The sequence below is a fragment of the Schistocerca gregaria genome, chromosome 2 (assembly GCF_023897955.1).
Source record: "Schistocerca gregaria isolate iqSchGreg1 chromosome 2, iqSchGreg1.2, whole genome shotgun sequence".
NCBI classification, from domain to species: domain Eukaryota; kingdom Metazoa; phylum Arthropoda; class Insecta; order Orthoptera; family Acrididae; genus Schistocerca; species Schistocerca gregaria.
Window position 1 is genome coordinate 1,034,876,672 of NC_064921.1, and position 23,552 is coordinate 1,034,900,223.

The 23,552-nt window shown below is 43.5% G+C and overlaps 1 protein-coding gene across 1 annotated transcript in view; it reads right to left on the reverse strand.

Moving 5' to 3' along the window:
- Positions 1-23,552, reverse strand: part of LOC126336803 (brain-specific angiogenesis inhibitor 1-associated protein 2) — a 555,994-nt gene that overhangs the window by 353,243 nt on the left and 179,199 nt on the right. Inside the window, exon 2 of the mRNA XM_050000840.1 lies at positions 5,935-6,010. Coding sequence (XP_049856797.1) covers positions 5,935-6,010 — 76 coding nt within the window. The remainder of the gene's footprint in view (positions 1-5,934; positions 6,011-23,552) is intronic.

A 23,552-nucleotide genomic window follows, 5' to 3' on the forward strand; every position in this document is an offset into this window, starting at 1 on the left:
GTTTGAGGAAACCAAACGAAGAAAGCATTTGGCGGAACAGTCTCCAGCAAGTTGCTTGAATACGCGCGCCAAACGGCCTCACTAGCTAACTTCAGTGACAAATAACTAGGAGACGTCGCAACGTGTCGAATCTTTTTCTTAACAGTTATTTCTCAAAAAAGAAAAAAAAAGTTCAAATGTGTGTGAAATCTTATGGGACTTAACTGCTAAGGTCATCAGTCCCTAAGCTTACACACGACTTAAGCTAAATTACCCTAAGGACAAACACGCACACACCAATGTCCGAGAGAGAACTCGAAACTCAGCAGCACAGTCCATGACTGCAGCGCCTCGGACCGCTCGGCTAATCCGGGTTATTTCTCAGCACGGCTTCGCTTGAAACACTTTTACAAGCTTTTCAGACTGTTTCTGACCACCCTGTACGTTAGAGCCAGGCTGCAGTAATGAGAGCAGAGCAAAAACGAAGTCGGGGTACCTCTTACAGGTGGCGCACAGAAAATATGGGAAGATAATTCGAGCGCGGTAGGGGTGTGGCGTCGGCCGCGTGGCACAGCTCATAAAAGTGGAGGTGCCTCCCACCCAGAAAGATGTATTCGAGGGGGCGCCAGCGCGATTAAGGCAATTAATCCTGCGAAGCCACGGGGAGCGTCGTAACTCTCCAGCTCTGGAGTTATGCTCCAGCTGGAGGGACGGAAAGCACACTCCCTGGAGCGACGGCGGGCGCCGCTGAGAGGTGCTATTAACTTCCGGGGCGGCCTCTGGTGCGCTCCTGGAGAAGCGCTCTATCGAAACTTAATTCTGCACAAAAAGAAAACCTCTACCTCGCGGAATGCAGTAAACCTTCTCGGGAGAAATAGCGCCTCGCGAAGGTAGATGAATGAGACAGTCCGGGCCAAATTACAGAGTAATTTATGCAGCAGTAGTTTCCTTCTTACCTATTTAATTAAATGAGTGTGCGAAAGGTCTATGTAGCGTTACTTTTTCAGCGATTATCATATTTTTTTTCTGAGGCAAGAATAAGAACATCTTTGTACCAAAAAATTTGATGCGCCTGACGCAGTAGTTTCACGAAGCGTCTCGATCGGTTGTTACAGATGTTTCGCGGTTGATGCTGTTGTATACAGAGACGTTGCAGCATTAGGAAATTGCAGCGAAATGCAGGAAGATCTGCAGCGGATAGGCACTTGGTGCAGGGAGTGGCAACTGACCCTTAGACAAATGTAAGGTATTGCGAATACATAGAAAGAAGGATCCTTTACTGTATGATTGTATGATAGCGGAACAAACACTGGTAGCAGTTACTTCTGTAAAATATCTGGGAGTATGCGTACGGAACGATTTGAATGGTAGCAGTTACTTCTGTAAAATATCTGGGAGTATGCGTACGGAACGATTTGAAGTGGAATGATCATATAAAATTAATTGTTGAGATTCATTGGGAGAGTCCTTAGAAAATGTAGTCCATCAACAAAGGAGGTGGCTTACAAAGCACTCGTTCGACCTATACTTGAGCATTGCTCATCAGTGTAGGATCCTTACCAGGACGGTTCTACAGAGGAGATGGAGAAGATCAAAAGAAGAGCGGCGCGTTTTCGTCACAGGGTTATTTGGTAAGCGTGATAGCGTTAGGGAGATGTTTAGCAAACTCAAGTGGCAGACTCTCCAAGAGAGGCGCTCTGCATCGCGGTGTAGCTTGTTGTCTAGGTTTCGAGAGGGTGCGTTTCTGGATGAGGTATCGAATATATGTCTTCCCCCTACTTATACCTCCAGAGGAGATCACGAATGTAAGATTAGAGAGATTCGAGCGCGCAGTCGTTCTTCCCACGAACCATACGCGTCTGGAACAGGAAAGGGAGGTAATGACAGTGGCATGTAAAGTGCCCTCCGCCATACACTTGCGGAGTATAAATGCAGATGTAGATGTAGAATAGATTCGCCCTATGCTGTTGGCTGTTGCAGTGCGACTAAGCATTCACAGTGTCGATCACAAGAGGTTGCACAGATGGTTTGCAGAATATGTACGAGGACTGTAGAGCCCTCTTCGTATCTTCCGAGGAGAATCCATTTATAGCAGTATTGAGCATGAAATCAGGAATTGCAGGCAGATAGCTTGCTACAAGAAGTATAATTTTAAAATACACGCTCTGAAAAAAAGGGGGGAAGTACCCAGAAAACATGGAACATAATCTGATGTCAAAGCAAACCTTAGGCGGGATTGTAAATGATTATTTTTGCAACTATCTATGATGTTGTTGTGGTCTTCAGTCCGGAGACTGGTTTGATGCATCGCTCCGTACTACTCTATCCTGTGCAAGCTTCCTCATCTCCCAGTGCTTTCTGCAACCTACATCCTTCTGAATTTGCTTAGTGTATTCATATCTTGGTCTCGCTCTACGATTTTTACCCTCCACGCTGCCCTCCAATGCTAAATTTGTGATCCCCTGATGCCCCAGAACATCTCCTACCAACCGGTGCCTTCTTCTTGTCAATTTGTGCCACTTCCTTCTGCTCTGACGCTTTGACGACACTTCCTGCCATAGACTCTACGAATCATCGGTAGCATTGGGGAGCTGCCTTGTTCTGCGACTACTTAACTTCCGCCAACAACTCCGGGTTGGGTCCAAGACGCTTGTATCTAGCGCCATTGTGTCCCAAATGTCCATCTAACCATTGAGGTCAGGTGATATGAGTATTCGCTGTGCCCCCCCCCCCCCCTCAAACTATTCTCACACAAAGAGGGAGAGAAGAGGTTGTGCTATTCCTTCTTGAAGATACAGGTTGTTGTAGTGGTATTGTACTCAGACAAACGGATTCACCTGGATAGTTTTCCGTCTTGTTCGTCCACGAGAATCGATGGTACACTTATGATAGACCCAGCCTCATCCCAGATAATCGTTTCGCACTGGAGAATACTCCAGTTATCTGCCTCAGTTGTTCCTTTCATGGGTGGGATTCATCGTACTGGCGAGTCATAAACTAAAGTCGGAATCATGTTCACTCTGATCTCAGTGGTACACGAGCGTATAAGGTAGTACCAAAGTATAGCTGCTAGTGTCCTTCCGTGTACTCGCTACACTCTTCCTGTTCCATTGATGATGATGGTTTGTGAGGCGCTCAACTGTTCCCAACAACCTTATAACCAATGTCAGAATCGTATTATTGGTAATGGCGATTACTTGAAAGGCCAGTAAAGGTAATTTGTTTCTAATTCTTGTTTCCTTAATTTTCTGAGATCATTCACTGATTTTTTCAGACGCAGCTCGTACTTTCTCTTTTCAAGCAGCAATGGATAGATATCTTGTTTTTTATTTTGTTCAATCGTCGGTACACGACGCAGAAACGCTATGTGCCGTCTTTCTCCTTCTCAAAGGTCACCGAAGAGGACCAAGCACTCTCTGAAGTTTCCGTGATGTAATCTTGCACCACCTTCTCCACTGCCTCGAGGATTATTTGCCGTTCAGCAGGCGACAATCTGTGTGAGCGATGGCTCATTGCTGGATGATCCCCATTCGTGGATGTGTTGCTTAAGCATGGGCTGCTTTTGTTTTCTGCAGGATCTGAAAGCATTAGGAACATCAGCGCCCGTACGAAATACCAATTTTTTTCACAGTCCCTTTTTTGTACGCAGTCCAATCTAGCTACTGTTACGAATGATGATAATGGTGATGAAATGATGAGGACAACACAGACACCCAGTCTGCGGCCAGAATAATTCCCCAACCAGGCCGGGAATCGAATCCGGGACCCCACGAGCCAGAGGCAGCAACTCTGGCCACTAGACCACGAGCTGCGGACCTCCTGTTCCGCTGAAGTGCACCTATTCGCTGCGTTTCACTTCAACGTTAAAACCTCGCTTTAGTTTACAGTGTGGCCGTAATATTTTATGTCTTCTACGCGAAATTTTAACTTCTCCAGGCCCAGAATCTCAGTGTTGTCATAACCAATAGGATGACCAGTGCGAAGTGAATGTTCTGTAATAGCAGATTTGCACGGTTGCTGTAAGCGTGTGTGATGCTTATGTTCAGAAGCCGAGACGCCGTATCCGCCAATTGGATAAGAGCCCCTCGTAAGTTCCATATATTAATTGAAATTCTCCTTTCGTCGCTTCTTTCTTCAAGGTTTGTGTGTTTCCAACAGTGCTGGATTTTAGCTCCGTTCAGCAACAATGGCACTTACTGCAGCGATGACTGAGATCTCATTCACGCTATTGTGTTCCTAGGACAGTCGGCGTCCTCGTCAATGGACTTAGATGTTCTTCAACCTCCCAAAATAAAAAAAGATTAGCTTACAATATTAAGACGATGTTGATCGTCTTCCTTGAGAGCAAGGCCTTGATCCACCAGGAATTTCTCGCTGAGGGAGTTGGAGAAGATGATGATTGTTGCTTGATCTCCAGATTATACTGGTAGCACCACGTCTCGTCTCGTGTAATGATGCAGATATCAAACAAAGGGAGGCCATGGTGCTTCGAGTGATTGGACAAGAAGCGTTTCCTGACAGTTTCCAACAACCTTACAACCAATGTCAGAAGCGTATTACAGTTAATGGCGATTACTTGAAAGGCCAGTAAAGGTTATTTGTTTCTAACTCTTGTCTCCTTTATTTTCTGATACCATTCACTGAATTTTTCAGACGCACCTTGTAATTTGCTCCTTTCAAGCAGCAATGGATAGATATCTTGTTTTTTATTTTGTTCAGTAGTCGGTACACGAGGCACAAACGCTATGTTCCGCCTTTCTCCTTCTCAAGGATCATCGAAGCGTATCAAGGCCTCTCTGAAGGCTCATTGGTGTAAGCTTGCAGCATCTCCTCCAATGCCTCGTGGATTATTTGTCGTTCAGCAGGCGACAGTCTGTATGAGCGCTGGCTAATTGATGAATGATCCCCATTCGTGGTTAAGGTGCTTAAGCATGGGCCGCTTGTGTTTCCTACAGGATCTGAAGACATTCGGAACGTGTATCACTGCCCAATGTTGTTCCTCAACAAGCCAGGTCCTACTGACAGTTTTATACTAGCTTCTTCCCCTGCATTTTCTGTAGTGGTAGCGCTAAACTTTTCTTCCTCGATGATGCTAAGCTGTCTTGTTCAGCGGCCCCGACACTGATACCTTCAGGAATGAGTTGTGGTTCAAAGTTGTCATTGACCAACTACAATCCTTATGATCATCGCTGAAAACTTGTCTCTTGTTAATCGGAGCAGGTTCCTGCAATCGATGAAAACTTTACAACTTAGCTGACCGTCTCGCCTGATGAGAGGAACACGTGTCAGGTGATGGCACACTAGCAACGTAGCAGTCGGCAAACAACTTTTCGTCTCATAACCTGTTTGAAATATCAGCCTCTTCGGCCTGAGTTAATGAACTGAGTCGTCACAAGCGTTCCCAAAGATGAACTGTCTGCGCGCACTGTTCATCACTTTTCTGTACGCTACCCACACGTTTCATGGAGAAGACGTTTTTCCATGACTCAGTCTTTCTGTATAGAGAGTAAACTTTAATTTTAAGAAACATCTGTAGTACAGAAACAGTATGTCGTTACAGTGCTCCTACAAGCCATATCTCATTCCAGCATCCTATGTTCATTCTGCCGATATCAGTTTCTTACCTCTACGAACTTCGCAGAAGCTTGCCTAAGGATATTGTGCGAAAACAAGATTTCAATTAGCCGCTTTATTATGTTGTTTAGACTACCTATGGTGTAAATGAGAAACCAGATTTTGTTTCATTTAATGTCCTGTAATCGCTTATCTTGTGAATGATGGACACAAATTTCATTTTCTATATTTATCTACAAGTTCCATTTATGCACCACTAAACTGAGGTATATCGAGTTAAAAAGTGAGAGATTCGAAGCGATTGAGTTCTATAACATGTATAGAATCCTGCTAGAAGATTTTATCTAAGTACTTAAAGAAGGTGAGACCTCTAATACTCACCATGCAGGGCTTTGAGGTATGCCTTTCCAGCCTGAATCAGCTGTCTCGCTCCTGGGTTGAACTTGTCTAGGATATTCTGGAACAAACAACATCTCCCTTTTGTTTCCGTCCCATTAAACATTATAATTAGTAAATGTACTACTTACAAAAAATCGCAGCTTATTATATACATGTACAACTCGTAGACAAGTGGGTTTATTCTAATAATTTACGGGTTTGCTGCCGGGTGACGTCGTCGATCCCTGCCGATATTTCGACACGAGCACACCCTGCCATACTCAAGGCGCAACTGCAAGGAGGAAGCAATGTGCAAGGGAATTTAATACCTCGGTTCACAGAGGAGAAACAAGGAAGACACCACACACAGAACAAGTAACCGCAAAGTCAGCACAAAACCAAAGATAACCAACATCAGAAATAGCGATTATCTTTGGTTTTGTGTGACTTTGCAGTTACTTGTTCTGTGTGTGATATTCCATTAGAGATCATTTCGAATAGTCACACCCAGATACTTGACTGATGTTACCGCTTCCAAAGACTGATCATTTATTTTGTACTCGTACATTAATGGGGATTTTCGCCTTGTTATACGTAGTAGGTTACACTTACTAATATTGAGAGATAACTGCCAGTCATTACACCACGCATTTATTTTCTGCGAATCCTCATTCATTTGTTCACAATTTTCCTGTGATACTAGTTTCCTGTAGACTACAGCATCATCGGCAAACAGTCTAAGGCTGCTGTCAGTACCATCAACCAGATAGTTTATGTAAGCAGGGGAACTATTACGCTGTCCTGGGGCACACCTGAAATTACCCTTGTTTCTGTTGAAGTTACCCCTTTCAGGAGGACATACTGCTCCCTGTCTGTTAGAAAACTTTCTATCCAACCGTATACGTCATTGGATAGACCATATGCGCGCACTTTTTGTAGCAAGCGTCAGTGCAGAACTGAGTGGAACGTCTTTCGAAAGTCGAGAAATATGGCATCAACCTGGGAGCCAATATCTAGAGCCTGTTGCATATCATGCACAAGGAGGGCTAGCTGTGTCTCGCATGACCGCTGTTTCCTAAAACCGTGATGGTTTCTGCATATGATCTTCTCAGAGTCTAGTAAGGTCATTATCTCTGAACACAAAATATGTTCCATGATTCTACAACAAATCGATGTCCGTGAAATTGGCCGGTAATCATGTGCACTCGATTTTCTACCCTTTTTATAGACTGCTATGACCCGGGCCTTCTTCTAGTCCCGTGGAGCTTTGGCGAGGCTTTCATTTGCACTCATGTGATTCATGTCAAAAAGTTTGCGTCGTCTTTATGGTCGCACGGCAGGAATTAACAGACTTTGAACACGGAGCAATTAGTCCACGAACCCACGCGAATTGTAAATGGTTGCGGAAACACACTTGACCTCTTAGCCACAAACAATCCAGAGCTGATAGAGAGCATCATGACTGATACAGGGATTAGTGATCACAAGATCGTTGTAGCTAGGCTCAATACAGTTTCTTCCAAATCCAACAGAAACAAACACAAAATAATTTTATTTAAAAAAGCGGATAAAGTGTCACTAGAAGCCTTCCTAAAAGACAATTTCCATTCCTTCCGAACTGACTATGCAAATGTAGACGAGATGTGGCTCAAATTCAAAGATATAGTAGCAACAGCAATTGAGAGATTCATACCTCATAAATTGGTAAGAGATGGAACGGATCCTCCGTGGTACACAAAAAAGGTCCGAACGCTGTTGCAGAGGCAACGGAAAAAGCATGCGAAGTCAGAAGAACGCGAAATCCCGAAGATGGGCTAAAATTTACAGACGCGCGAAATTTGGCACGGACTTCGATGCGAGATGCCCTTAATAGGTTCCACAACGAAACATTGTCTCGAAATTTGGTAGAAAATCCGAAGAAATTCTGGTCGTATGTAAAGTACACAAGCGGCAAGACGCACTCAATACCTTCGCTGCGCGGTGCCGATGATACTGTTACCGACGACTGTGCCGCACAGATAATATTGTCGGGAAGGCGAGCCAAAGGTTGCGTTTCAATGGCAGGACACTTAGAAGATGCAACAAGTCCACTAAAGAGACAGCTTACACTACACTCGTTCGTCCTCTGTTAGAATATTGCTGCGCGGTGTGGGATCCTTACCAGGTGGGATTGACGGAGGACATCGATAGGGTGTAAAAAAAGGGCAGCTCGCTTTGTATTATCACGTAATAGGGGAGAGAGTGTGGCAGATATGATACACGAGTTGGGATGGAAGTCATTACAGCAAAGACGTTTTTCGTCGCGGCGAGACCTTTTTACGAAATTTCAGTCACCAACTTTCTCTTCCGATTGCGAAAATATTTTGTTGAGCCCAACCTACATAGGTAGGAATGATCATCAAAATAAAATAAGAGAAATCAGAGCTCGAACAGAAAGGTTTAGGTGTTCTGTTTTCCCGCTTGCTGTTCGGGAGTGGAATAGTAGAGAGATAGTATGATTGTGGTTCGATGAACCCTCTGCCAAGCAGTTAAATGTGAATTGCAGAGTAGTCATGTAGATGTAGATGTGGAATGTTAGTTGGAGATAGACGCCTGGGCCATTCCATTTCGGAAACCTTTAGGAAATGCAATATTCCGAGATCCATAGTGTCAAGAGTGCACCGAGAATACCAAATATCGGACGTTACCTCTCACCACGGACAACCCAGTGGCCGACAGCCTTCATTTAACGACCGAGAGCAGAGGCGTTTTCGTATAGTTGTCAGTGCTAACAGACAAGCAACACTGCATGAAAGCACCGCAGAAATGAATGAGAATGGTTTCTTTATGACAATGCGGCAGAATTTGGCGTTGATGGGCTGTGGCAGCAGACGACCTACCCTAGTGCCTTTGCTGATACCACGACACCATCGCCCTGAGCGCCTCTGCTGGGCTGGCTAAGATTTCGATTGGACCCTAGACGAGTGGAAAAGCGTGGCTTCATCAAATGCGTCCCGATTTTAGTTGGTAAGAACTGATGATGGGGTTCGATTGTGGCGCAGACTCCACCAAGCCAGGGTCACAAGTTGTGGACAACGCACTGTGCAAGCTGGTGGGGGCTCCATTTGAACCGATCATTGACTAGAAATGGAGTAATTTTCAAGAATGATTGCGTATCGAAGTTGTGTGGCCCAAACGACACATATCAAACGTAAATCGATCATTTGAGTCTCGTGGTGGGTGTTATGAGTATGTTTACGGTGGTCACTAAAGCAACGGCAAAAGAAGAGCGTAAAAAATACTTGTAATTACAAATGACACGACCTACCTTATTCGTTGTCGGTGTTATCGTCATGTGAAAGTCCATGTGTACGCTACAGGGACAATTCCCTTTTTCCCATAGCCTGGTTAAACGCTGCCAATATCACGCAAGAATATCAGCAGAGTGTCACATGCGTTAACTTTTCCCTGCAAACGCAAGTTGTTCTAGGCGCCCTTCTCTTTTATTGGAAGACTTCACAGATTTCCATAACTACTCAATATTCTGTGTGTGGAGACTGGGGTCATCCGAAGATACAAACTCCACACAGTGGTTCACGAATTCGTGATCGAAACTTTCAGCTTTCAGAGTCTTGTACGACTGAAACCCGTCTGTAATGACTTTAGTACCAGGGAGTATGAGGTGCTTTATCAGACCCACTAAAGTGACCTTGTCTCTGGACAATACTCTGACAACGAAATACTTCCACGAGTCTCTTTCTTTTAACCGAATACCCAAATGAGATCTATTTCACTTTCTGAAGGTCGTCCTCCATGGTTCTTCCGTCTAGCTATATGAGATTCGTCAACTTCCACAACTTCATTTTCTCCACCAATTGGTACACTGTCGTTTGTCACAACCACATAACAGACTTCTCGGTAAAACCCGAAATAGTCACTCACGGTATTTGCTAATAACTCAGTTTCTGATGCTGTTGCTTGCAACGTGTAGTCTCAAATCCAGAACGATAGAAGAATTACGCTGGTATGGATGGATAACTTGGAACAGTCGAATCACGTATTCGTTTTCCGCGTTGTCCGCAATGAAATTGTAACGATATGTCGGCATCGAAGCTCCTCTTACGAAGTTTTACTCACTTCGCAGCACCACAGCCAACATAGTCCCTCCTTTCGTCGTCCAGTTGCACTCCATACTTGCGGCAAAAAGTCAAACAATTTTCTACGATCGGTACGCATGGAGTGAGATTTTTCCATGTGAGACAATCCGCCGAAGACACGTCAGGAACACCAGACATCACACTCTCTATCCACAGAAATCGTCTGCGTTTCCCAAGCAAGTGACAAATATTTCACGGAGAACAGAACAAGAAAATGAACAACGCAAAACAGATAAAAATGAAGATCACAAATAATTTATCAAAACGCGCCACGAGACTCACATGATCGATTTACAATCGATATGTGTCGTTTGGACCCCGCGACTTCAATAGGCAATCATTCTTGGAAATTACCAGAAGTGGTTATATTCGGCTCCTCTTGGGCCATTTTGAGCCATTCATTGATTTCATGTTCCCAACAAGTGTGTCATTACACCGGGCCACAATTGTTCGCTATTCATTTGAAGAACGTTGTGGAGAATTCAAGCGAAAGATTTGGCCACCCTAATCGCCCGACATGAATCCTACCGAACATTTATGAGACGTAATCGGGAGTTCAGTTTGCCCCCAAAATGCAACAAGGGCCTTTTCGCAATTATAGACGTCTATAGTGGTAGCGTGGCTCAATACGAGCATTTCTGCAGATGACTTCCAGCGAACTTCTTGAGTCCATGCCACTCCCAGTTGCTGCACTACGCCGGATAAAAGGCTTCCGACGTGATATTAGGAGGTACCCCTTGACTTTTTGGTCCTCAGTGTATACTAAGGAAGAAACTGCCAGCTCTCGGGAAGTGCCCACAACAAGACTGGTGTATCAATGGCCATTTGGGGCAGCCGCTGTTCAACTAAAATATATACCCGGTGAGCACGTTTCAGAACTCCGCCTCGTCATAGTGAGCTTGTGTCGCGAAGCTGACTTTCAAATATAGTACAATCTGTTTAGCGCTGTTTTACAAACCTTGTTTCCATTACGTGCCGTCACCTTTTACCTCGTGGTTAATACTTGTCGACATCCTAGAAGGTAGTGGACTATTTTTCATGTTAAATGGTTTCCACCCATTGTAAGATTTTTTAAACTGCCAGTTGGAATTTGATTTTTTTTCTTATGGTTTAAATTGACCATTTATCAGTTTGTGTCCCAGGGTAAATTGTGAAAAAAAAGTGTTTGATACAACTAGTCTGACCTTTCTTAGTCAGTGTTTTTGGCTCTAAACTTTGGTCATGTGGTTTTGGTAATATGTTTTATTTGGCGCTCTGCTTTGCATAATGTTATTTGATTAGTCTCGCATCATTTGCACTGTCTTTACAAGTTTCAAGCTAGCTGTATTACTGTTGTTCCATGTTCACCAGGACTCCCCGTTTAACTCTTCAAGAGATAACAGCCATCACCATAAATTATAGCTGTTAGTGTTTTAATGTATCCCTGTTTTTTTTAAGTATTATTTTTAAAAAATGCGTCAGACACGAGCACTGCTTAAATTTATTCTGGTTATTATTTGTGCCATTTAAAATATTCAAGTACTTGTTGCTGATGCGTGGCTATTCCAGAGTTAGCAGCTGCTGTCGTAACGTACAAGCAGTGTTGCCTTAACTAGTTTATTTTATTCGCGCGCTTTAAATTATTTATTTGTGTATCGAGTGATTATTCCAAAATTTTTCTGAATCGATGTAATGCAATCTGTAATTTTGGCGAACTTAGAAGAAGTGTTCGCTTTGTAAACTCATTTTGTGTGTACGTTAAGTGTATTTCTATTTTATGTTTCAGAAGTGTCATTAACTGCGCTACTCAGACAGATCTTGTAGTACAGCGAATTTACTATTGTGAACTGGTGCCAGCTCTGAGTCCTGCCCACATTTATATTACTGTAATATCTGAAGTATTGAGCATCTGCTCGAATTGAATAGTATTGTAATTTATTGTTGTCTGCAGTGCTGAGAAACATAAATAAAATTTTCTTTATTGTGGGAATGATGTTTGAGGCCTTGTAATCACTCCTTAATCATCTTGCTCTACGACCATTCCCTCTACGAATTTGTCTTTCTTTCACCAACAAGGTTTACGGACGGTGTGGCAGAGCGGTTCTAGGCGCTACAGTCAGGAACCGAGCGACCGCTACGGTCGCAGGTTCGAATCCTGCCTTAGGCATGGATTTGTGTGATGTCCTTATGTTAGTTAGGTTTCAGTAGTTGTAAGTTCAAGGGGACTGATGACTTCAGGTGTTAAGTCCCATAGTGCTCAGAGCCATTTGAACCATTTTTGAACCAACAAGGTTTATCAGAAAAAGATGTGCTTGAGGCTGCAAATATCTGGCTTGCTAAATGACTTAGAGAACACAGTCCTCAGAGGAACCTTTAGTCTTGTCATTTTAACACAGTGGGGTATTATTGGCGATCAGATGACTACATGATACCCACCAACTAGGATAAGTTAATGCAGAACGCTCTAGATCGTGAGATCAGAAGTGGTGGTTTAACGACCGTTGATCTGGTACAATATCCACCCAGAACATAAGGTTTAGATAGATTGTTTGAGAAAAAGTTGGGATGGCCGCCAAACTCAGCTTCAGGTAATATGATGTGTAGGGTTATCCGTAAGTACCCCTGCGGTTACAAAAGAGGAATGCACGAAAACTAAAATCCATACAGAAGAATGACATATATCAGTGGTTAGAGCATCTCTTTAAGTTTCGATTCATCATTTCAACCAGTATCGATAGCTAACTCGATTACCTGGTCAACTACAGCCTCGTTCAAGTTCAAAGTAGTGTACGATGGTATGCTGTAGTAATCGTGAAAAATATTTTCGCAGGAAGCTGCTATGACAAACTTTTGAACTCATGAAATATGTTGATGATGAGAAGAAGAAATTAATGGCACTGCAATACAAAACGTATAAAAATGTTTGAAAATTGAGGAAGGAGTGGCTTATTGCCAAGGATCAAGGTATTCAAGTTTCTGCTGCAAAGAAAAAGCAAAGTGCTCACAGCTTTTTTCTTGGCCGTATGGGTAAATGTGTTATTAGACAGCAATTTCTTTGGTATTATGAACCACAGAAGAGAAAAGCAACACTGAAAGAGCTTCAATGCTTTTGGTGCACATAAATGGGGTTTCATTCTGGATCCATTGTCATATGGGACGCGAAAAAAAACTTCACTACATCATTCAGAAACGAACTGCGGAAACTTCTTGTAAATATAGTGAAACTTTCGTAATGAAGCTTATCTCAGCATACAGATGAATAAACGATCTTCTACTACGACGTTTCCTTGGTTAGGGGCTACAGTCGTTGTACTTCGTCATATGCATGGCCACGCCGTAGTTGCCGAGGGCACCAGTAGAGGCAGGCGTGTCAGAACATTAAGACAAATCACCTCTCCGTATTGTCACATCGAATTAATTTCCGCCTGCGGATGGGCGACCCAATGAAAATATTTCCAAAGCAATCAGCCGTCATTGTGTTTTCCGGCCAGCAGCAGCATAGAGGTCTGCTGCGTAACAAACAGTGCCCATATTGGGCACCTGTAATGAGAGTCAAGAACATTTAAAACATGCTCTCTCCATCGACGCAGAGCGTCCAGCGAAGGAGTCCCTTATTTCAAAATTAAATATTTCGAAAACTAAGATCGATAGCCGAGTGCATCAAACGGTACGTTTATTGTGAAAGGTGTAAGAATTTTATACAGAAGTTTCGAAATAGTTTGAAAAGCTGGTAACAGATTGTGCGGTACACTGTGCAGCTCATACAGTACCAGCGTGCATAAATAAACTCATCCTCTGCAAGCAGTCCTCAAAATCACACCACAATCTTTTAAAAATGTCCACCACTCGCAGTACAGCGAAAACAGACAAATTTGCCATCATGTGCTGTAGTGACTTAACGGATTTAGATTCCATACAGTTCGCCGATTCAACTTCGCCCAGTATGGTAGGATGGTTTCGGTAGACAGTGTCTTTCAATGTGCTCCACAAAAAGTGGTCACAAGGAGTCAGATCGAGCAAACATCAACAAAGTGATGCACCTGTTAGTTGTGATATTGCCTGGCCCATTCTTGCATAAACAACTCTGCACCTGGTCGATCCCGCAGCTCTAGCTGTGTGACAATATCTCCCTTTTTTTCAGACTTACAATGTAACATTCACTAGTGATCGTTTGGCTGGTGAAAAACGTTGAAAAACGTCTCTGCTCCATACTGGAGCCCCAAACAATAACTTTGTGGGAACACAGTGGTTTCGCTTCGCTAAAAATGGAATTTTCGGAACCCCAAAATCGCCATTTTTGTTTATTCGCGACTCCATTCTGGCGGAAGTGTGCTTCACCTGTGATCCAGATGCATCAACATGAAATACTTCATTATCAATCAATAATGTGGTTCGCATGGTGAGCCCTCTTTCGCACAACTCATGCCGGTGGAAAAATGGTGGCTTTAGATTTTGAACTGGAGACATGTGTAGGCGATGTAGCATTTTTGCATGCTGGAGCATTCCAAACTAGTCTCTGCTGCAATTCTTCGGAGGAATTTTCTCGGATTTTGCTGAATAACCTGAAAACCATGTCGACGTTGTTAGGAGTACTGCAGTCGGCCTACATTCCCTGCTCGATCATCGGCCACGCTGCCTGTGCTTTGGAGTCTGGCGAAGAGCTTGTGAATGGTTTTCGCATCGGGTCCTTTTGGAACATCAAATCGTGCTTGAAAACTGCACCATGTTGCCGCAGGACTGTGTTCTAACCTTTTGTATTTATAATTTAACTCTCTTACGGTTCAGCTATACCGAAGAATCCAAATTTGTGTGTATACATTGTTCTAACTATATAATAGTTTTGACAATGTTTAAATTATTACGTAAGGGAAAATACATTACATTAGCAGATAAATGTTACTTATCTTGCAAAGTCTGTCTCAGTGCCAGGGTTGGCTTTTTTGTTCCTATATGAACTGTTAGAATATTCGGACTATGTCTTTTCAGATAACAAGTAGCTGAAATACTATGTTACTTTTAGAGGCAGTCTTTATTTATTTCTATGTTTTTGACACACTTTTTTCAACATAACTTCTCAAAAATGCATTGTGCAACATTCTTGAACTTGAAAAAGAACATGGTCGATCAGAGAGTAACATGTACCAAACTCAATATCTGTTAAACCCATTCTCTCCATCTTAAAATACCGTATCTAAAACAACTGTGATGCACTTGGCCCCAAAATCTCTACAAGTATTATGAACCTAGCTTCCATCACCTTCTAGAACAGGATTTAGTACAAATTAATATTAACATGACTGTCTTAACTGAAATTATTTTTCCACATTTAAATTGTATAGTGTACTCTGAAACTAATTATTTACATAAAGATTTACAACAAAGGTTAAAAATTTTGACAATATAGAGAATAGCAGTTTTCTGCAATTTTATCAGATCTATTTAATTACCGATAGCGAAATTAGAAAAATTATAAACATTATTAGGTATTAATTATATTTATATTATATATATTATACATTAATTATATTAATTATAAAATTATAAAAAAGACAAAAACTTTGTCAGAATGAAAACTGAAGCAGATTAATATTGTCTTTGCTATAGGTTGGTTTTCAGATCAATTATGTGGACAACTATGATTAATAATTTTCGTGGTTCAAGATCGACATTTCGAAATGGATCGTTCTGAACAATAACAAATATATTATCAAAATAATAATCTTGTTGTTGTTGTTGTTGTGGACTTCAGTCCAGAGACTGGTTTGATGCAGCTCTCCATGCTACTCTGTCCTGTGCAAGCTTCTTCATCTCCCAGTACCTACTGCAACCTACTTCCTTCTGAAACTGCTTAGTGTACTCATCTCTTGGTTTCCCTCTACGATTTTTACACTCCACGCTGCCCTCCAATACTAAATTAGTGATCCCTTGATGCCTAAGAACATGTCCTACCAACCGATCCCTTCTTCTAGTCAAGGTGTGCCACAAATTTCTCTTCTCCGTAATTCTAATCAATACCTCCTCATTAGTTTTGTGATCTACCCATCTAATCTTCAGTATTCTTCTGTAGCACCACATTTCCATACATGGCCATGTTTCACTCTGAAATAAGTTAGACAAAAAAGATGACATTTTAATTTGGAGACACACCTAGCACTTATCGACTTCGAGAAAGCATTTGACGGCATCAACAGAAAGAACTCTGGTCAATAATGGAGCAAAGAGATTTCCCTAGACATCTGGTAAAAGTACGCCAAGGTTTATACAAAAACACGAAAATAAGAATACAGACTGGTAGAAACCTGACACGAGGAAATAGAGGTAAATCTCGGACGACCTGGTCAGATACTGGATGATGGACAGAATACCTCAAGGCATAAGAATTGGGCCATTTTGCTGAAGACCATTTAATCAGATAGGACAATGAAGACATATTACAAACAGTGTCACGTAGCTTAAACAATACAAGCGTAAATTACAATTTAAAGATGTGAACAGCAAAAACAAAAGTAATGGCGTTTTGAAGAAAATACCTTGCAAGGAATAAGATATTCATATTTAGGATGTGAGATAACTTTGAAGAAGTGGAAGACATAAAAAAATTAACATCTATCAACCAATATGTGGCTCGATAAACGGTAAAACTAGAAGATGAACTCAAATGAAATTTTATTAAATCGTTGCTCTATCCACTACATGGCCCGAAAAGCTGGATATCAAGATCAAAAGACCTAAGACAACTTGAAACGTCAGAAGCGAAGTTCATTAAATCCGTGAAGACAGAACAAGAAACGAAGAAACAAGGAAAGAACGGGGGGAGGGAGGGGTTACAGCCATTAACTGAAAAAGTAATCCAAAAAAGCAGGATTGGAATGAAGATATATTGCGTGTGTTACTTCAGAGAATCCCTCGACATGCAGTGGAATAAAATCCTATTGGAAGAAGGAGTATAGGAAGGCCTAGGAAGAGATGATGAGGACATAACAGGCCATAAGGCCTAATCTTGGACTGGCAGAAGTAGATAATTTGTTTTTCATTACTACACTCACGGAGAAAAAACTCAACACCAAGAACTAGTTGGGCGACATGAACGATGATTGGTAAGAATGTTTCTGCCTGTGAAACATGATGTTCCGCGTCAATAGCATAAGAATGTCACTAGTAGCGCCTCTATCAGTACATAAATCAGGTTTGCTTTAAACATAGACGTTTTAACTGTCGTCAGCGTTAGTTATCTTTGAGATTGGACTTGGTAAGTTGATGTTAGTCAAAAATGCCTGTAAAGTGACAAAGAAGCCATTATCGGCAACTCGCTGAGTTTGAAGGAGGAAGTGTAATAGGGCTACGAGAAGGTGGATATTCCTTCTGCAATTATTGGAGGAAGACTTAGCAGGAATGTAGACTCTGTACATGACTGCTGGCAGCAGTGTTCACGAGAATGTACGGTGGCAACAAGACCGGGCTCCGGACTGCCACATGGAACTGCCGAGAAGAAACACTTGTTCAGCGTATGGCTCTGGCGCATCTTACTGCATGTGCAGCAGCAATCTCAGTAGCAGTTGGCTCCACAGTGACATCAGTTACTTCAAGGACAGCTCCGATCCAGACTCCGACGGTGCGTTCCACTGACACAAAACCATCGCCACTTCCGACTTCGGTGGCGTCAAGCGAGAGTTCATTGTAGGGCAGGGTGCAGGTCTGTTGTGTTTTCTGATGAAGGCTGGTCCTGCCTCGGTGCCAGTGATGGCCGTGTCTCGGTTAGAAGGATGTCATTTGAGTGCCTGCAATGAACCTATCAGCGTTCTATACACACTAGGCCAACACCTGGAGTTACGGTCCCAGGTAGGTTTTCCTATGACAGCAGGAGCACTCTCGTAGTTATACCACGCATCCTCCCTACGAAATTATACGTCATTCTCTTGATTCGGTCTGTTGTGCTGCCGTTCATGAACAGCATTCCATGGGGTGTTTTCCAACAAGATAACGCTCGAGCACATACCGCTGTTGTAGCCCAGTATGCACTAAAGAGTGCCGACATGTTGTCTTGACTTGATCGATCACCAGATCTGTTTCCAGTCGATCACATAAAGGACTCATCGGACGACAACTCCAGCATCATCCACAACCAGTGTTGACCAACCGGTATTGACTGACCAACTGAACAGGCCTGGAACTCCAACCCACAGATCGACATCCGCCAGCTGTACAACATAATTCATGCACGTTTGCACGCTTGCTTTCAACATTCTGGTGGTTACGCCGGTTATTAATGTGCGAGCATTTCACATTTGCATGGCTTAGCTCGCGCTTACATTAACTTGTGATCTTGCAATGTTACTCACTTACATATGTTACCGAGGCAAATGTATTCCCGAAATTTTATTACTCTACATTAATTATTTTTTGGTATTGCGATTTTTTTTTCCCGTCATTGTATGTATCGCATAAACCAGATGGCAGTTATAAGATTCGAGGGGCATTAAAGGAAAGCAGTGGTCGGGAAGGGAGTGAGACACGGTTGTAGCCTATCCCAGATGTTATTCAATCTGTATATTAACCAAGGAGTAAAGGAAACAAAAGAAAAATTCGGAGTAGGTATTAAACTCCATGGAGAAAAAATAAAAACTCTGTGGTTCGCCGATGACATTGTAAATCTGTCAGAGACAGCATAGGACCTGGAAGAGCATCTCTTGAAAGGAGGATATAAGATTAACATCAACAAAAGGAAAACGAGGTTAATGGAATGTACTCGAATTAAATCGAGTGATGCTGCGGGAATTAGATTAGGAAATTAGACGGTTAAGCCGGCCCCTGTAGCCGAGCGGTTCTAGGCGCTACAGTCTGGAACTGCGTGACCGCTAGGATCGCAGGTTCGAGGTGTGCCTGGGGCATGGATGTGTGTGATGCCGTTAGGTTAGTTAGGTTTAAGTAGTTCTTAGTTCTAGGGGACTGATGACTTCAGCAGTTAAGTCCCATAGTGGTCAGAGCCTTTTCAACCATTTCTGAGACGCTTAAGGTAGTAAAGGAGTTTTGGTATTTGGGTAGCAAAATAACTGATGATGGTCGAAGTAGAGAGGACATAAACTGTAGACTGGCAGTGGCAAGTTAAGCGTTTCTGAAGGAGAGAAGTTTGTTATCACCGAGTGCAGATTTAAGTGACAGAAAGTCGATCCTGAAAATATTAGGGTGAAGTGTATGGAACTGAAATGTGGACAATAAATAGTTTAGACAAGAGGTTAATACAAGATTTCGAAATGTGGTGGTACAGACGAATGCTGAAGACGGGAAGATCACATAATTAATGAGGAGGTATTGAATAGAATTGGAGAGAAGAGAAATTTGTGGCAGAACTTGGCTAGAAGAAGGGATCGGTTGCTAGGGTATATTCTGAGGCATCAAAGGATCACCAATTCAGTATTGGAGGGAATTGTTGAGGGTAAAAATCGTAGAGGGAGACGAATAGATGAATACACTAAACAGATTAAGAAGTATGTAGGTTGCAGTAGGTAGTGCGAGATGAAGAAGTTTGCAGAGAATAGAGTAGTATGGAAAGCTGCATCAAACGAGTCTCAGGACTGAAGACCACAACAACAACAATTTATCTTATATTTACTTATAAGAGCGACACATTATTCAAATGTTCAAATGTGTGTGAAACTTATGGGAGTTATCTGCTAAGGTCATCAGTCCCTAAGCTTACAGACTACTTAACCGAAATTATCCTAAGGACTAACACACACACCCATTCCCGAGTGAGAACTCGAACCTCCACCGGGACCAGCCGCACGGCCTCAGACCGCTCGGCTAATCATTCGCAGCGACAAATAAATCATTCCCTGTCAGCTGCTGCCGTAGTGGTTAGCGTGTTCCGTTGCTTACGTCTTGGCACCGGTAGCCATAAACAGCTCAGCCTCGGTGAATCCCAGGTGGCCGCTCTTCCGCCACGGAGTTGGAAGAGTAAGTTTACGGCGGATGAAAAGTGGGGAGTGGAGTTATTGGGATGCGCAGAGCCGTGTATCTCGCGGCGGATGATGGATTCTCGGGGTCGTGGGAACGGCTCCCGGTGTCCGCGGCTGCAATCAATCAGCGCGGCGCAGCCCAGCCGGTGGGCGGCAACCTGTTCCTCTGGTCCTCTGGTCTGGCGCTCGTCTGGCCACGTGGCAGGCTGCCAGCCAGCCAGCAACCTGAGTGTGTCCGCGGCTGCAGGGGTCGCGGCCTGGCACACGTCTTCTTGCCGCCCCGAGGAACACCGACGGTGAAACACAGCGTAGCCGCTACTTGTGCTCTCTTCGTGAAAAGTTCAAGTTTAGTCATTCAGTTACTGGTCATATTTAATTTTGTTCTAGATTAACAACGACTAACGATTGTGTCTCTACATCAACATTCACATTCCGCAAGCCACCGTACGGTGCGTGGCGGAGTGTACCCTGTACTAGTGCTGGTCTTTTCCTTTCCTGTTCCACTCACAAGCAGAGTTAGCGAAAAACACTATATATATATGCCGCAGTTCTAGCCCTAATCTTTCTAACAAACTATTGGCCATTAAAATTAGTAAACCACGAAGATGACGTTCTACAGACGCTAAATTTAACCGACAGGAAGAAGATGCTGTGACATGCAAATGATTAGCTTTCCTGAGCATTCACACACGGTTGGCGCCGGTGGCGACACCTACAACGTGCTGACATGAGGAAAATTTCCAACCGATTTCACATACACAAACAGCAGTTGACCGGCGTTGCCTGGTGAAACGTTGATGTGATGCCTCGTGTAAGGAGGAGAAATGCGTACCATCAAGTTTCCGACTTTGATAAAGGTCGGATTGTAGCCTATCGCGATTGCGCTTTATCGTATCGCGACACTGCTGCTCGCGTTGGTCGACATCCAATGACTGTTAGCAGAATATGGAACCGGTGGTTTCAGGAGGGTAATACGGAACACCTTACTGGATTCCAACGGCCTCGTATCACTAGCAATCGAGAAGACAGGCATCTTACCCGAATGGCTGTAGCGGATCGTGCAGGCACGTCTCGATCCCTGAGTCAACGGTTGGGGACGTTTGCAAGACCACACCCATCTGCACGAACAGTTCGACGACGTTTGCAGCAGCATGGACTATCAGCTCGGAGACTATGGCTGCGGTTACCCTTGACGCTGCATCACAGACAGGAGCGCCTGTGATGGTGTACTCAAAGACGAACCTCGGTACACGAATGGCAAAAAGTCATGTTTTCGGATGAATCCAGGTTCTGTTTACAGCATCATAATGGTCGCATCCATGTTTGGCGACATTGCGGTGAACGCACTTTGGAAGCGTGTATTCGCCATCGCCATACTGGCGTATCACCTGGCGTGATGGTATGGGGTGCCATTGGTTACACGTCTCGGTCACCTCTTGTTCGCATTGACGGCACTTTGAACAGTGCACGTTACATTTCAGATGTGTTAAGACCCGTGGCTCTACCCTTCATTCGATCCCTGAGAAACCCTACATTTCAGCAGGATAATGCAAGATCGCAAGTTGCAGGTCCTGTACTGGCCTTTCTGGATACAGAAAATCGACTGCTGTCTTGGCCAGCACATTCTCCAGATCTCTCAACAATTGAAAACGTCTGGTCAATGGTAGCCGAGCAACTGGCTCGTCACAATACGCCAGTCACTACTCTTGATGAACTGTGGTATCGTGTTGAAGCTGTACCTGTACACGCCATCCAAGCTAGGACTCAATGCCGAGGCTTATCAAGGCCGATAATACGGCCAGAGGTGGTTGTTCTGGGTTCTGATTTCTCAGGATCTATGCACCCAAATTGCGTGGAAATGAAATCACATGTCAGTTCTAGTATAATATTATTGTCCAATGAATCTTCTTGGTGTAGCAATTTCAGTGGCCAGTAGTGTATTATCTTCCTGCTGCATAGCGAAATGTAAGTTAACGGCAGTAGAATCGTTCTGCCGTCTGTCTCAAATGATAGTTTTCTAAAGTTTCTCAACAGCGTTCCTCGAAACGAAAGACGCCTTCCATCCAGGTGTTCCCATTTGAGCACCTGGAGCATCACAGTAATATCTGCATGCTCCTCGAGTCTGTTGATAACAAATCTCACAGGCGCTTCTGACTTCGATTTATTCCTCTAATTGGACCTGGTGCAAATGCCAAACACTCGAAGAGTACTCAACAGTCGGTTGCACTAGTGTCCCACATGCAGTCTCCTTTACAAATGAACCACACTCTCCTAAAATTCTCCGAATAAACCGATAACCCATTACAATCCTTACATCATCAATCAATTTCGCATTCCTCAGCAACGTTACAGCTAGATATTTCATCGGCGTGACTGTGTTAAGCCTAGCGGTTCTAGGCGCTTCAGTCCAGAAGCGCGCTGCTGCTACGGTCGCAGGTTCGAATCCTGCCTCGGGCATGGATGCGTGTGCTGTCTTTAGGTTTAAGTAGTTCTAAGTTTAGGAGACTGATGACCTCAGATATTAAGTCCCATAGTTCTTAGAGACATTTGAACCATTTGACCTGTGTCAAGCGGGACGCTACTGACGCTTTATCCCAACTTTAAGGATTTGTTTTTCCTGCTCATCTGCATTAACTTATATTTTTCTACACAACTATAAATTTTATCTAAATCATCTCGTATTCTCCTGCAGTCACTCAACGACGACACCTTCTCGAACACCACAGCATCACCAGAAACAGCCGCTAACCGCTGCTTACCCCATCCGCCAAATCATTTACGTATAGTAATGAGCCAAAGCATTATGACCAGCTACTTAATAGCTTGTCTGTCCGTCTTTGGAACAAAATACATCACTGACAGTGCATATTGGATCAGACAGTTTGTAGCTAGGTTTGTGGAGATATGTGGCATTAGATGTCTACCCACAGGTCATGTAATTCTCATAAATAATGCGCCGCTGATTTTCGTACTACGTTTGATGTCGCCAGATAGCGATCCAGACGGGTTCCATTGGATTTACATCTAGCGTATTTCGTAGCCGAGATACCCACGTAAATTCAATATAATGCTCCTTAAACTACTGTAACACGATTCTGACTCCCAGACACGGACAATTATCCTGTTGAAAGATGTTATCGCCATCGTGGAAGACATGAAGCGTGTAGGCATGCAGGTGGTTCGCAGCTGTCAGCGTGTCTTCGGTTATCAGCATAGGTCCCATGCAAGCACAGGAAAATGTCTCACACAGCATTTTACTTCTCTCAACAGCCTGTGTCCATGGCGAGCTGCCCGTTTCGGGTCGCATTCTCTTCGATAACGGCGTTTGTGGAGACGACAATCTAGTATAGCAAAAATTTGATTAACCGGAGGAGCTGACACGTTTCCACTGAGCAACGGTCGAATGTCGATGGTCCCGTGCCACCTATAATCATAACTGACGATTTCGTTGTTTGAACATGTGAACATGTAAGGGTGGCCTGCTGCGGAGCTCCATGTTCAACGATCTACAGTGAACGGTTTGCTCCGAGACAATTGTGCGTCCACCAGC